The 14349-nt window shown below is 34.7% G+C and overlaps 1 protein-coding gene across 2 annotated transcripts in view; it reads left to right on the top strand.

Annotated features, from left to right (window-relative positions):
- PLS3 (plastin 3) overlaps nt 1-9873 on the top strand; it is a 91931-nt gene extending 82058 nt beyond the window's left edge. For both annotated transcript variants that reach the window (XM_039876618.1, XM_039876619.1), the window contains exons 9-16: nt 988-1083; nt 3273-3468; nt 4655-4733; nt 5497-5611; nt 5820-5953; nt 6704-6827; nt 7061-7185; nt 8644-9873. In XM_039876618.1, the coding sequence (XP_039732552.1) occupies nt 988-1083; nt 3273-3468; nt 4655-4733; nt 5497-5611; nt 5820-5953; nt 6704-6827; nt 7061-7185; nt 8644-8776 (1002 nt within the window). In that variant the 3' untranslated portion in view covers nt 8777-9873. The remainder of the gene's footprint in view (nt 1-987; nt 1084-3272; nt 3469-4654; nt 4734-5496; nt 5612-5819; nt 5954-6703; nt 6828-7060; nt 7186-8643) is intronic.
- The last annotated feature ends 4476 nt before the right edge of the window (nt 9874-14349 follow it).

Below are 14349 nucleotides of genomic sequence, written 5' to 3'. Positions count from 1 at the left end.
GAGTCATCATATTTGGTAGGTATGGGGTTGGATTCAGTAATCTGCATTTTGAGCCACATCCCAGGGGATCAGGATGCACATAATCTCTAGAGTTTACTGTGAGAAACTCTAGAGTTTAGCCTGTCTGGACTATCAAGGCCCGGTAATAACAAACTATCATAGCTGGGAAGGTAATCTTCAGATATAGCAGGATTAAACAATCTTGACTCCGGCTCCTATCCTCTGATATTTCAGAGAGACAGAATTTTACTTGATATGGATGTTGAAGACCTTTATTAAGTATTTACACTAGTATAATGGTTTTCAAGCTGTGTTCTGTGGAGTGTCCACACAGCTGAATTCATGAAGCCCACCCCTGATATGAGCAACACCACTTTATTTTAGGAATTAGGATTCTAAGTAAAAATGTTCAATTGATGAAAGAGTTCAGGGGCATAAAACAAAAAGGGATGCTTGTTTTTAATTAAGTATATTCATATCATAAAGAGTTAAATGTTATTTCACCAGCTTGAAAATTTTTGTCATTTAAACTTACAATTAAATACATCTTTAACACAGCTAATCTCTTCTCCATAGGTTATAATATATATTGTGCTTTGTAATAATGTAACCTGTTTATTTTCTCTTTCCCTATGCTTCCTGGATTTCTTCTCTCTCGCTTGTTTTTGCTTGCTTGTTTTATCTACCAAGCTTATTGACTTCAGTAATTCAGTGAAGGTACAGAACTAGTTACATGTTTACTAGCATTATTGTATTGATGACTCCAATAAATTGTAAAGTTATGACAAAATCCAGTTCATTCATACTCAAGGCAGACAAAGCCAGATAGATAAACTTTTCTGGGGAAAATATCTGTTAATTTAGAAGACAAAGGTTTATGCCATATATTCTCATAAAATCCAATGTAAATATCTTTCCAAACATGAGACAAATATACATTCCTACTTTGTAAATGTGATCTCACTGACATTTTCAATTTATTTGTAGGACTCCAAAGCTTATTTCCATCTTCTCAATCAAATTGCACCAAAAGGACAGAAGGAAGGTGAACCACGGATAGACATTAACATGTCAGGTTTCAATGTAAGTATAAGTGCTTCTTTTGAATTTTACGATCTTATGAAATTGTTGTCAGTTTCTTATAAATACAAGAATTCTTATAATTGCATGTAGTCGAATTGACAGTTTTAAGTATTCTTTTAAAATTTATTGCTGTAGGTGTCATTCTGAGGCAGAAAGACAAGCTTTGATTTTTTTTGAGAGTTCATTAGTGAGTTGCATATTTATGGTTGTATTGGTTTTTATGGATGGCACAAAATATTCAAAACAAGTTTGGGGAAATAAACACTAGAGACTAACCTTCCCGAAGCATTTGGATTATAACCACAAAGATATATTTAATGACTACATATTCATATAAGCATCTGTAATACTCCTGTATTGAGAATAATGTGAGTATGTATACAAACTCCTGATCCATGAAATCCAATTTGGGTAATCAGTGTCATGGACCATGTTCCTTGATTACATCATCAATTTGTTCAATGACCTAGAATAAGTTGTTTTCCAAAATTGGATCTCATTTTGCTCATCCATAATGTCAGCATTTGGACTAAACTGTTTAGTCTCAAGTTTCTAGGATCCTCTGGTTCTTTCTACCCATTAAATATGGAGTGCATTCTACTAATTTTAAAAATCTACATTTCTAGCCTATAATGCAATAGGATTGAATGGATTATACTGGCTAAACCATTTATACTGCCCTTACCAGAAATGAATTTGTAACTTACTTGTTTGCTTGTATTTCTGTTGGTATGTTAAATGTGAAACTCTTCAGCTCAGGTCACTGTTGGTATGAATGAATCACAGTCCTTTGCACACTCAGGGAGCTGTCTGGCATGGCTAGCCAGGTGCCTGGGTAAATGGTACCAGTATACTAACTAATTCTGATTCTGATAAAGCTCTTCAGTCAGTCCTCCTTGATTGATCTCCTATACTCCTTTCTTTGTCTTGTTTTTTCTTGGAATCCTTTAAGGATCACCCACTGACACTAGAGTTTAGTCTGAAATGTCCTGCTTAGCATTTAAGGAAGGCCCTATACAATCTTGCTCCATCTCTCCTAGCCAGTGTTATTTCCCACTGGTCTGGACTCCCCCATCCCCACCAAACTCATTTTATTTACCTTGGAGCCTTTGCTCATACTTTTCCCTTGGTTTTCAATATCCTTCATCTTTTTTAGCCTTATACTTTATTTACAACCTAATTTAAAAATCTGAACAATTTTAGTTTTTTTCTTCATTTTAAATTAAGTTTATTGGGGTTACATTGGTTAATACAATTATATAATTTTCAGGTGTATATTATCATTTGACATCTGTATATTCTATTGAGTGTTTACCACCCAAAGTCCAACTTCCTTCAACTACCATATATTTGATCCTCTTTACTCACTTCACCCTCTCCCTACCCCGCTATATTTGACCCATTTTAGTCCGTCTACCTCCCCCGTCCTCCCTACTCTCTGGTAACCACTAGTCTATAGTCCATGTGCATGAGTCTCTGTTAGTTTGTCCTTTTCATTTGTTGCTTTTAGGTTTATATCCCACATATAAGTGATATCCCACATCATGTGATTTCTTTGTCTTGTTTTTTCTTGTTTTTGATCCTCTTTGTCCTTTGTCCTGAAAATTGTGTGATTTTCAACTTTTCTATCTGGCTTATTTCGCTTAACATGATTATCTCGAGGTCCATCCATGTTGTCGCAAATGGCAATATTTCATGTCTTCTTATGGCTGAGTAATATTCCATTGTATATATATGTACCACAGCTTCTTTAACCAATATATCATAGGAGACTTTGGTTTCTTCCATGTCCTGGCCACTGCGAATAATGCTGCTATGAACATCGTTGTGCAAATATCTTTTCTGATATGAGTTTTCAAGTCTTTGGGGTAAATACCCAGTAGAGGGATTGCTGAATCATATGGTAGATCAATTCTTGATGAGCTTTGGTGTATGAGATATAATTCCAGTTGAGTTTAATATACTATGTACTTAGATCTACAATCTGGTGCCATCTAGAGTGTTTTCAAGGTACTGCATATCCAGCACTACCAACTTTTTTTTTTTTTGCATTCAAAACAATTTTATAATAAGTACCATATGTTGGCTAAGAGAAAGTAGAATTGTATACCTAACCTATCATTGTATGGAAATATGTCTGTATTTTTAGTATGGCCTCTTAAAAATGTCTTCTTCTTTTACTTCAACAGGAAACAGATGATTTGAAGAGAGCTGAGAGTATGCTTCAACAAGCAGACAAATTAGGTTGCAGACAGTTTGTTACTCCTGCTGATGTTGTCAGTGGAAACCCCAAACTCAACTTAGCCTTTGTGGCTAACTTATTTAATAAGTACCCGGCACTAACTAAGCCAGAGAACCAGGATATTGACTGGACTCTATTAGAAGGTAATTAAAAGGTTTTTCCAATTCTAATGGGTGGGACTACAGAGCAGAAATACACAGGCCATGATGATTTCATAATCTTGACTTGATAAATTTCCTTATCTACTTTCTTTTAGCAAATGACTGCTAGAAGTAGACCCAAGGGCTGAGTAAAAACTGGCAGCTGACAGAAAAAGATGATATAAGTGAAGAAAGGAATGCTACTTTTAAAGTAGTCTAGGGCCACTTCATTTAAGGCCACATAGTAAACCAATGTTTTATTTGACTATTTTAGAGTTAGATCACTTTTTAAACTTCTCACCAGAAAAATGCACAACTGCATAAAATTTGACGTGTAAATTTACCATATTTATGTTTTATTCTTCCACAATCAGACTAACTGGAACTAGCCTCAGTTCCTTTCACACTGACCTACTCAGAAAATAATATTAATGTATGATAATTAATTATTTAAGTTCAGGAAAGCAGAGTTTACCTTTTCCAGATTATACATGCATGAAATATAGTATTTAAAAATTAACAAATGCAAATAGTAGCTGTTGAGTATCCACTGGCATAGCTATAAAATTTTTAAATTTTATACTTTTGAAGTTTCAACTAGTTTGTTGCTGTAATGTAAGAATGTAAAAGGTCTATGGCCATGCCACCCCAAAAGTGCCGGATCTCGTCAGATCTTGGAAGCTAAGCAGGGTCGGGCCTGGTTAGCACTTGGAGGGGAGACTACCTAGGAATACCAAGTACTGTAGGCATTAAAAAAAAAAAGAATGTAAAAGACATACTTATGTGTAGCTTAATGTTTAAAAATGGGTAGAGGGAAGACATAAGGTTCATATGACCATAGCAAATTTTTTAAATAGAAACTAAATTTGATTACGTTAGTTACTTTCAAGTATGGGGACTTGTGGAGATATTGAAGAAGTATTAAAGTGGGGTAGGGGATTATAAAAAGTTCCTCCAAGTTGGTTAACTGGTTATCATAAGGTTATATTCTTTAATTTTAAAATAAATTCAACAAATAAAAAATTAAATATGTATCTAGAGAATACATTTAGAGAGAAAGCTTGGAAGTTAATATTGGAGAAAACCTCTGGATCTATACAAAGGAAATAAAATAATCATATATGGGTTAATATATGCACATATACAAGATATTTAATAAATATATAAATTTTGTGAATATTTTTAATAGGAGAAACTCGCGAAGAAAGAACCTTCCGTAACTGGATGAACTCTCTTGGTGTTAATCCTCATGTAAACCATCTCTATGCGTAAGCCTTTCTACTGCTATGTAAACAGCTGTGAACATCATGAATGGGTTCTACACAAATAATTACAGCTGTAAACATTTTCTAAATGTTAGTTTGTAGTGAATATTTATATTTGAAAATGTTGAGTTGTGACTTTGTTATCATTTTCCAAATACACATAAGCCCCGATTATTTCTTTACACTGTCATCAACTATCAGTGATAGAATGCATAAATGTCTTTCTAGGGTGCAAATACCCTAGAAATTTGAGGCAAAGATCAGGGAATGCTTTAAGCAGACCATCCATGATGCCTGGGGGTGGAGGGGGTCTTTGTGCTCACTGTTCTCTCAGCCTGGAATGTTCTTTTCCACATCTAATGCCTCACTCTCTTATTCAAGCCACTGATTCAGATCCTGACCACCACCTGCCACTCTCTAACCCCTAACCCTAGTTCTTTTTTTTCTTCATAATACTCATACGCACCCCAAAATCATATCTGTTTATCCATATACTTGTTTATTATCTCTCTCTGGCTCTAATGTGAGGCCAGGGATTTTTCTCCTATGTGCTCAGCTTCTAGAACACTTCCTTGCAAACAGTAAGCTCTCAATACTTTTAAGTGAATCAGATGGTCTTGGTTCAATTTTCAGCATAGATTGATAGAAAATATGGGTATTATCTATGGTTTTATTTATCTTATTTGACAGTATAGTGTTACTGTTTTTAAGGAAACAAAAACCCAGCTATCTAAAAACACTGATTAAATTATTTTTAAATTGTTAGCGACCTGCAAGATGCCCTGGTAATCTTACAGTTATATGAACGAATTAAAGTTCCTGTTGACTGGAGTAAGGTTAATAAACCTCCATATCCGAAACTTGGAGCCAACATGAAAAAGGTAGATAATTAAGTTGCCACATATCTTTTTTACAGACTATTTTTATTTTAAATTTGTTTCTTGTGTTTGGAAATCTCTTAACTCTAAGCTTCTTGAGGATAAGAACTGTGTCTTGTTTATTTTTATGTGCTAAGCATCTAGCACCACACACGTGTATACAGATTAAACAAATTAAAATCTTTAACCATTTACTTTTGTGTGTTTGCAGCTAGAAAACTGCAACTATGCTATTGAATTAGGGAAGCATCCTGCCAAATTCTCCCTGGTTGGCATTGGAGGGCAAGACCTAAATGATGGGAACCAAACCCTGACTTTAGCTTTAGTCTGGCAGCTGATGAGAAGGTATGATACATAATTTTAGCTGTTTAAGGTTTAATCTAATACAGGTCTGTGATCTAGTCATTATTTTTTTTTATTTTTCCATTACAGTTGAAATTCAATCAATAATATAATAACTAGACCACTCATTATTTTTAAGCAAACATGTCAATGAATACACATTTGAAATTTTTGTATTTAGACTCTGAAATGAGCTTAAGTAATGAGTATATGTTGGATGTTCCCTGGGAGATGCCATCTTGAAAGTTAGGCAGCGGAACTATGACTATTTCCTTTTTTTCATAGGAAACCTGACCTGTGGACTTGAGCCTCATTTAGTGTCAGTGAATAGAAATATAGTTAGTAAAAATTATGAACATCTCATGTATCTATTTGAAAAAGAAGATCACTTAACTATAATATTGAAAAACATTTATTATGACTGTGGGCATCAGCCAAAACATAGCTTATTTTAAGTCATTAACACTGTTGGAATAGTACAAAATGTACCTGGTGTAGAGTGTTGGGCTTGCTCATTAAAGCACTGAAAATCTCCCTCCCCACATGCACACTACTACAAAGGGTAAATCAGTGGCAAGCCACTTCTAGTTGAAATATTTTTTTTTCATATAGCATGACTCTCTTTCCATGGAATCTTTAGTTTTTTCAAATCTAAAGAACAAAAAAAAATGGAAGATAAAGCAGCTTCCTAATGTATGCGTTTTATTTCTCATTAAGTAGATTGGGACATTTTCTTCTGCTTTTTTCTTTTAGATATACCCTCAATGTCCTGGAAGATCTTGGAGATGGTCAGAAAGCTAATGACGACATCATTGTAAGCTGGGTGAACAGAACATTGAATGAAGCTGGAAAATCAACGTCCATTCAGAGTTTTAAGGTAAGAATTACATGTATGACTAGCACGATGTTTACTAGAAAGTTTCTATAACTTGGCATGTCTATAATTTGGAAGAACAACCTTTGGTTTCTTTGTGAGTCAGAATTATTGTTGGACCAATGGCAAGATTCTCTCTTTCAATTCGCTTGACTTTGTTTTTTGGGCAACTTTATATAAGCAATCATATGTTGATTTGTACATATTGAAATTCTCAGATTTTTCTTTTATACTAGGACAAGACCATCAGCTCCAGTTTGGCAGTTGTGGATTTAATTGATGCCATCCAGCCAGGCTGCATAAACTATGACCTAGTTAAGAGCGGCAATCTAACAGAAGATGACAAGCACAATAATGCCAAGTAAGGACTACTGCATGATATCCTAGCAAGAGCACAGGCTATGTAGTGAGGCAGATCTGCATTCTCATTTAGGTTATGCAACTTAAGAATGGTGTCTGTCACCTGGAGAAAACCTCTCTGAGCCTCAGATTCCTCATCAGTAAATGGGAGCAAAAATACTTACCTGAGATATTTTGAAATGAATAAAATATATAAGAACTTAGCATTGTGCCTGACCTAGTATTTACTCAATTAGTTGTTGCTTTAGTAGCTTACAGAAATAATGTAGTGTATGCTTCAGTGCAACTCAGTTACAAACTTACAACAAGGTAAAAATGGGCTAAGGATAAGAGGGTTCTGTCTCACTTCTTTTTTAAACCACATTATTCTCTAATATCTTTGTTACTGTGCATAGATCACTCTTATGAAATTTGTTGAGCTTATTATCTTGGTCCCTAAATGGGAAGGATGTTTAGCCCTCATCTGACAATATGCCTTGGAAGATTCTTGCATTTCAGCAATATTCAGAAGGCCTTTTCCACCTGTCTCTTCCCTGCACCAAAGACCTTGACCGTGACCTGGTTTCACAGGCAACCCATGAAAGCTTTAATAGTACACACTGAAAATCAGCCCAGAGCAGAGCTTCATAGGATAGCTAAGAAGCATTACTGCAAAACTTTGGAGTGAAGCACCATTATTTCTTCCTTCCTTGAAAAATATTTGTAGCATACGTGATAAATATTTAATATCTATAATATATAGAGAACTCTCGAAACTTCTTTTAGCAGAAACTTGACCAACTTTAAAGATTCCTGTTACAGAACACCTAGAAATGCCTCATATATTAATTGAGGCGTGCTCCTGCAAATTACCCTAGCTGGACAGGTCAGTTCTTTCTTTCCTTCCTTTGTCTATCCTTTCTATTCCTTGCTCTGGCCATTCTGGCCATGTGCCATGTAGACCCTCTACCCTCCCTTGAATATTTGGAAGTATTCGCTGCATCTACCAAAGCAATTTGGATTTTTCATCTGGCATAATTTTTCACCTCATATCTCTAAGGTAGATCACATGAGAGTGTCTGTTATCTTACTACATGCTTAATGAGAATATCAACATTGATCATATAGCCAATCTGAGTGATTTATATATATATACATATATGTATGTATGTATATAAGTAACATTTATTTTCATATCAAGTCAGGGCTCTAAAATTAATTCTCATTTAATATTGGAGAAAAAGAGTGAATAAATACTGTCCCAAATAGTAGAGCTTATAAAAACCTAGTGTCACTTAAGAGTGACTGCAAAAACAATAAAACAGAAAACAAAATAACAGAAAGTGAAATCGTTCCAATTTGAACTTTAAATATGGAAGCTTTATATACCTGCCAAATGATTATATAAGAGAAAATAGATCTCATATTGTATCCTCAACTGACAAGAATTTCATCTTAATTTTTGTTTCCTCAAAAATAGGTATGCAGTGTCAATGGCTAGAAGAATTGGAGCCAGGGTATATGCTCTCCCTGAAGACCTCGTGGAAGTAAAGCCCAAGATGGTCATGACCGTATTTGCATGCTTGATGGGTAGGGGAATGAAGAGAGTGTAAAATAACCAATCTGAATAAAAACAACCTTGTTCCCAGGTGCATGATTAGTAGGTCAGCTATTTCCAGGTGAAGTGCTCATGGCTTAAGGAACTGTTGGTCACTTAAAGGACCTTTAATTTTGATTGATTAACAAGACTAGCTCCTCATGAGAGTCCTCAGGGGAAAGAGTTTTCATAAAAACACCTCCTCTTTCCCATAGTCAAAGTTGGATTTATCAGGCACACCTGAAATGTGCTCCTAGCCAAATCATTTACTCTCCTAGGTTACTGCCCTTGACATTGCCCATTGCTGTATGCTATTTCTTTCCATATATCTTTTTCCCTCTTGGGATGTCCAGCTCTTGGGAATTGCTTAGATGATTGGATATGAATATTAGACAATAATTTTGCTTTCTGTTCAGTATGCTAGTTCTTATTCGAGAACTGTGGTCAGAGGGCATTTAGATATGAGTATCTTTTGCTTTATAGTACTGAAAATTTGTGGAAGTAACTAGCTGTGCAGAATGTAATAGAAGCTTTTCATATTCTTTTATTCTTAAAATCCATATCTTTTTACAGTATTCTTTCTACATGATCCTTTTTTGTACATTTAAGAATATTTTGATTACATTAAATAAGACTGCTGATTTTGCTACTTTTTTAAGGGGTTTTCAAGTAAGTAAAAAGCACATTACGGACAGAGGAAAATGTACCTTAAATTTGCATCTTCCCCCTCACACCCAAGCTATAAACAGTTGATATATTTTGTCTTAAAAACTTAGTTCAATATCTGCTTATTTGTTTTAAAACCTATATCATCAAACTCTCTCTAGATTTAAAATGCTATTGAATATGCCACTTCTGAGGAGAGAGTGTGCTCAGAACTTAGGATAAGGTAGGCCAACTGTGCTAAGTGTAAAATAGATTTTCTAATTTTACACCTAAGACAAGGAGATGTGGTCACTAAAAATAAAAATTAAAATATATGTAAGACTTATGTACTCTTGCTTTGTCAAGCTGTTTGCTATAGTTTTCAAGGTCATAATATTACTCTAACTCTGAAAAGTGATGTAATCTGAAAGCAATGTATTAGTTCAAATAAAGGCATTTACATAATAATTCGTCTCTTAGTGGTCCCTTAGTGGTGTGCCAATAATGTCTGCCAGATCTTTTTCTCCAATATTTTGACTCTTTCTGGTGTACTGTATAAAATGATGCTTGTTAAATTTAAGCTTTTGGAGCTGAATTACAAGGACTGAATTAAGGATATTACCAATGAGGAAAGATGGCTTTCTCCAACTTACCAAAATGTCCTTATCCAGTTCCTCCCTTTTCTTTCTTTCCCATCTCACTCAATCTTTTCAATGTTCTATGATAGGCAGAAGACCAAAACAGTGGGGATCTGAGCAACCAAGCAAAAGAGTTGGTTTATGGCAAGTTTTCTCAACCTCATCACTATTAACATTTTGGGCTGAATTTTTTACCCACGGATATTATGGGAGGAAGCTGTTCTGTGCATTGCAGGAGGTTTAGCTGCATCTCTGCGTCTACCCACTAAATGTCAGTAGCACACCCCCAGTGTGTATACCAAATATGTCTTCAGACATGGCAAAATGTTCCATGGGGGGGCAAAATCATCTCTAGTTGACAATCAGTGGTTAATGGTACCATTTTAAGACTTCGTGTGAATGAGTAATATGAAATTCAGTCTTTTGAAGAACTGCATGGTGATATTATAAAATATTTGTATTTATAGTCTAAGGGTAAGAAAGACCTTCCTAAGTGTGATATAAATCCTAAAGACATAAAATAAAAGAACAGTAAATTTGACAATTCTACTTTTGCAAACGTGTATAAATAAATACAATAAACAATCAAAATATAGGTGACCAAATATAGGTGACAAAAAAATATTATTCCTATATTGTCTTAGCCCATTTGGGCTGCTATAACAAAATATCATAAACCAGGTAGCTTATAAACAAATTTATTTCTCACAGTTATGTAGTTTAGGAAGTCTGAGATCAAGGTGCTGGCAGATTCAGTGTCTGATGAGGGCCTGCTTCCTAGTTCATAAATGGCGGAAGGGGCAAAGGGGCTCTCCAAGGTCTCTTTAAGAATGATACTAATCTCATTCATGAGGGCTCCATCACAAGGAAGATTTAGTTTCAACATATAGACACATTTAGTCTATAGTGCCCATATGGTAGATTTTCCCTTAATAGGAAAAAATTTTTCATTATACAAAGTCTTTATATATTTTTAAAACTTACACCTAAGTATTTCATTTTATTTGGAGTTTTTTCTTTTTTTTTTGTGAATTCCTTGGGATATTCCATATAGGTCAGCTGCAAACAAAAAAAGGTTATTTCTTCCCTTCCAATGTAAAAATTTGTTAAGAGATTAGACCTCATGTTAAACGTTCTTACCACAATAAATATTTTTAGACTTTATTTATTTGTTTGTTTGTTTACCTTTTCAAAAAATAAATTTATTTATATATTTATTTACCTATTTATCTATCTATTTATAGTGACATTGGTTAATGAAATCCAGTAAGTTTCAGGTGTACAATTTAAGACTTAGGCATATATATGTTGCATTGTGTGTTCCACTCCCATACTTAGATTTTTTTCTGTCTCCATATATTTGACCCCTTTTATCCCTTCTACCTTCCCCATTCCACCTCTCCACTATGCTCTGGTAACCACTAGTCTATATTCCATGTCCATGAGTCTCTGTTTGTTTCTTCTGTTTGTATGTTGCTTTTAGGTTTCTATCCCACATAAAAGTGATACCAGGTGATTTTCAACTTTTTCTGTCTGGCTTGTTTCGCTTAGCATGATTTTCTCAAGGTCCATCCATGTTGTCACCAATGGCAGTATTTCATCTCAGGGCTGAGTAATATTCCATTGCATATATATACCACAGGTTCTTTATCCAATCATCTATCACAGGACACTGCAGTTGCTTCCATGTCCTGGCCACCGTGAATAATGCTGCTATGAACATCAAAGTGCAGATATCTTTTCTAATATGGGTTTTCAAGTCTTTGGGTTAAATACCTAGTAGAGGGATTGCTGGATTATATGATAGATAAATTCTTATTTTTGAGGAAACTCCATACTGTTTTTCATAGTGGCTGTACTACTTTTGCAGTCCCACCTGCAGTGTATGAGGGTTCCTCTCCAACATTTGTTGTTACTTGTCCTGTCAATTATAGCTATTCTAACAAGTGTGAGATGGTATCTCATTGTGGTTTGAATTTGCATTTCCCTAGTAGCTAGCGATGTTGAGCATCTTTTCATATATTTGTTGGCCTTTTGCATGTCCTCTAGGGAGAAGTGTCTGTTCAGGTCCTCTGCCCATTTTTTGTTTAGATCGTTTCTTATTTTGTTGTTATTGAGTCATATGAGTTCTTTGCATATTTTCGATATGAGGCCCTTACCCGGAGGCGTTGCTTGCAAATGTATTTTCCCATTTGGACGGTAGTCTCTTTACCTTGTTAATGTTTTATTTTATTTTATTTTAATTTTGCTATGCATAACATTTTAGTTTGATGTAGTCCCATTCCTTTATTTTTGCTTTTACTCTTCTTGCCTTCGAGGTCAAATTCAAAAAATCCTCTTTAAGTCCAAGGTCCTTGAGTTTAGTTCCTATATTTTCTTCTATGCATTTTATTGTTTCAGGTCTTATATTCAGGTCCTTAATCCATTTCGAGTTAATTTTAGTGTGTGGTGATAGATAATAGTCTACTTTCATTCTTTTGCAGGTAGCTTTCCAGTTTTCCCAGCACCATTTATTGAAGAGGCTTTCCTTTCTCCACTGTATATTTTTGGCATTTTTGTCAAAAATTATTTGCCCATATAAATATCGGTTTACTTCTGGGCTCACGATTCTATTCCACTGGTGTGCGTGTGTCTGTTTTGCTGCCAATACCATGCCATTTTGATTATTGTCGCTGTGTAGTATAATTCGAAGTCGAGCAGAGTGATGCCTCCAGCCTCATTCTTTTGTCTCAGGATGGCTTTGGCAGTTCGGGGTCTTTTGTGCTTCCATAGAAATCTGATGATTTTCTGTTCTATTTCTTCAAAAAATGCCAATGGGATTTTGATGGGAATTACATTAAATCTGTATAATGCTTTAGGTAATGCGGTCATTATAACTATGTTGATTCTTCCAATACAAGAAAACAGAATATCTTTCCATTTATTTGTAACTTCTTCTATTTCTTTTAATGGGGTCTTGTAGTTTTCATTATATAGGTCCTTCAAATGTCTCGATAGATTTACTCCTAGGTATTTTATTCTTTTTATTGCAATTGCAGAAGGAATTATTTTTTCCACTTCTTTTTCTGACACTTCCTTATTAGAGTATAGGAACGCTATGGATTTTGTATCCAGAGACTTTACTGTAATTGTTTCTTGTTTCTAGTAGTGTTCTTGTGGAGTCTTTAGGGTATTCTATATAGAGAATCATGTCATCTGCAAATAGTGAGAGTTTGACTTCTTGGTTTCCTATTTGGATGCCTTTTATATCTTTCTCTTGCTTGATAGCATTTGCTAGGCCCTTAAACATTATTTTGAATAACGGTGGTGATAATGGATAGCGTTGCCTTGTTCCTGATCTTAGAGGGAAGGTTTTTAGTTTTTCACCATTCAGTATAATGTTAGCTGAGGGTTTCTCATATATGGACTTTATTATGTTAAGGTACTTTCCTTCTATACCGATTTTGTTAAGTGTTTTGATCATAAAAGGAAGCTGTATCTTGTCAAAGGCATTTTCTGCATCTATTGATATGATCATATGGTTCTAATTTTTTAATTTGTTTATATGGTATATCACATTAATCGACTTGCGTATGTTGAGCCATCCCTGTGCCTCTGGGATGAAGCCCACTTGATGTATAATCTTCTTAATCTGTTGCTGATTTCGGTTTGCTAGTATCTTATTTAGGATTTTTGCATCTGTGTTCATGAGAGATATTGGTCCGCAGATTCCTTTTTTGTGTGTTCTTTTTACCAGGTTTTGGTATTAGGGTGATATTGGCCTCGTAAAATGAATTGGGAAGTATTTCCTCTGCTTCGATTTTTTGGAAGATTTGAGGAGAATAGGTATTAAATCTTTGAATGTTTGGTAGAATTCACTGGTGAAGCCATCTGGTCCTGCACTTTTACTTTTTCGTAGGTTTTTGATGATTGTTTCAACTTCCATACTGCTGATGGGTCTATTTAGATTTTCCAGTTCTTGATTCAATCTAGGAAGGTTGTATTTTTCTAAGTACTGTTTTATTTCTTCTAGCTTATTAAATTGGTATTACATACTTTTTCATAGCATTCTTGTATGATCCTTTGTATTTCTGCAGTTTCTGTCGTAATTTCCTCTCTTTCATCCCTGATTTTGTTTATTTGTATCTTCTCTTTTCTCTTTAGTGAATCTAACCAGGGGTTTGTCAATTTTATTAATCTTCTAAAAGAACCAGCTCTTTGTAGCATTTCTTTTTTTCGTCGTTGTTTTTTGTTTGTTTGTTTTCTATTTCATTTATTTCTGCTCTAATTTTGACGATTTCTTTCCTTCTGCTGACTTGAGGCCTCA

This window comes from Pteropus medius, unplaced genomic scaffold, assembly GCF_902729225.1.
Source record: "Pteropus medius unplaced genomic scaffold, Ma_sr-lr_union100, whole genome shotgun sequence".
NCBI lineage: Eukaryota > Metazoa > Chordata > Mammalia > Chiroptera > Pteropodidae > Pteropus > Pteropus medius.
This window is presented reverse-complemented; position numbering and strand designations above follow the sequence as displayed.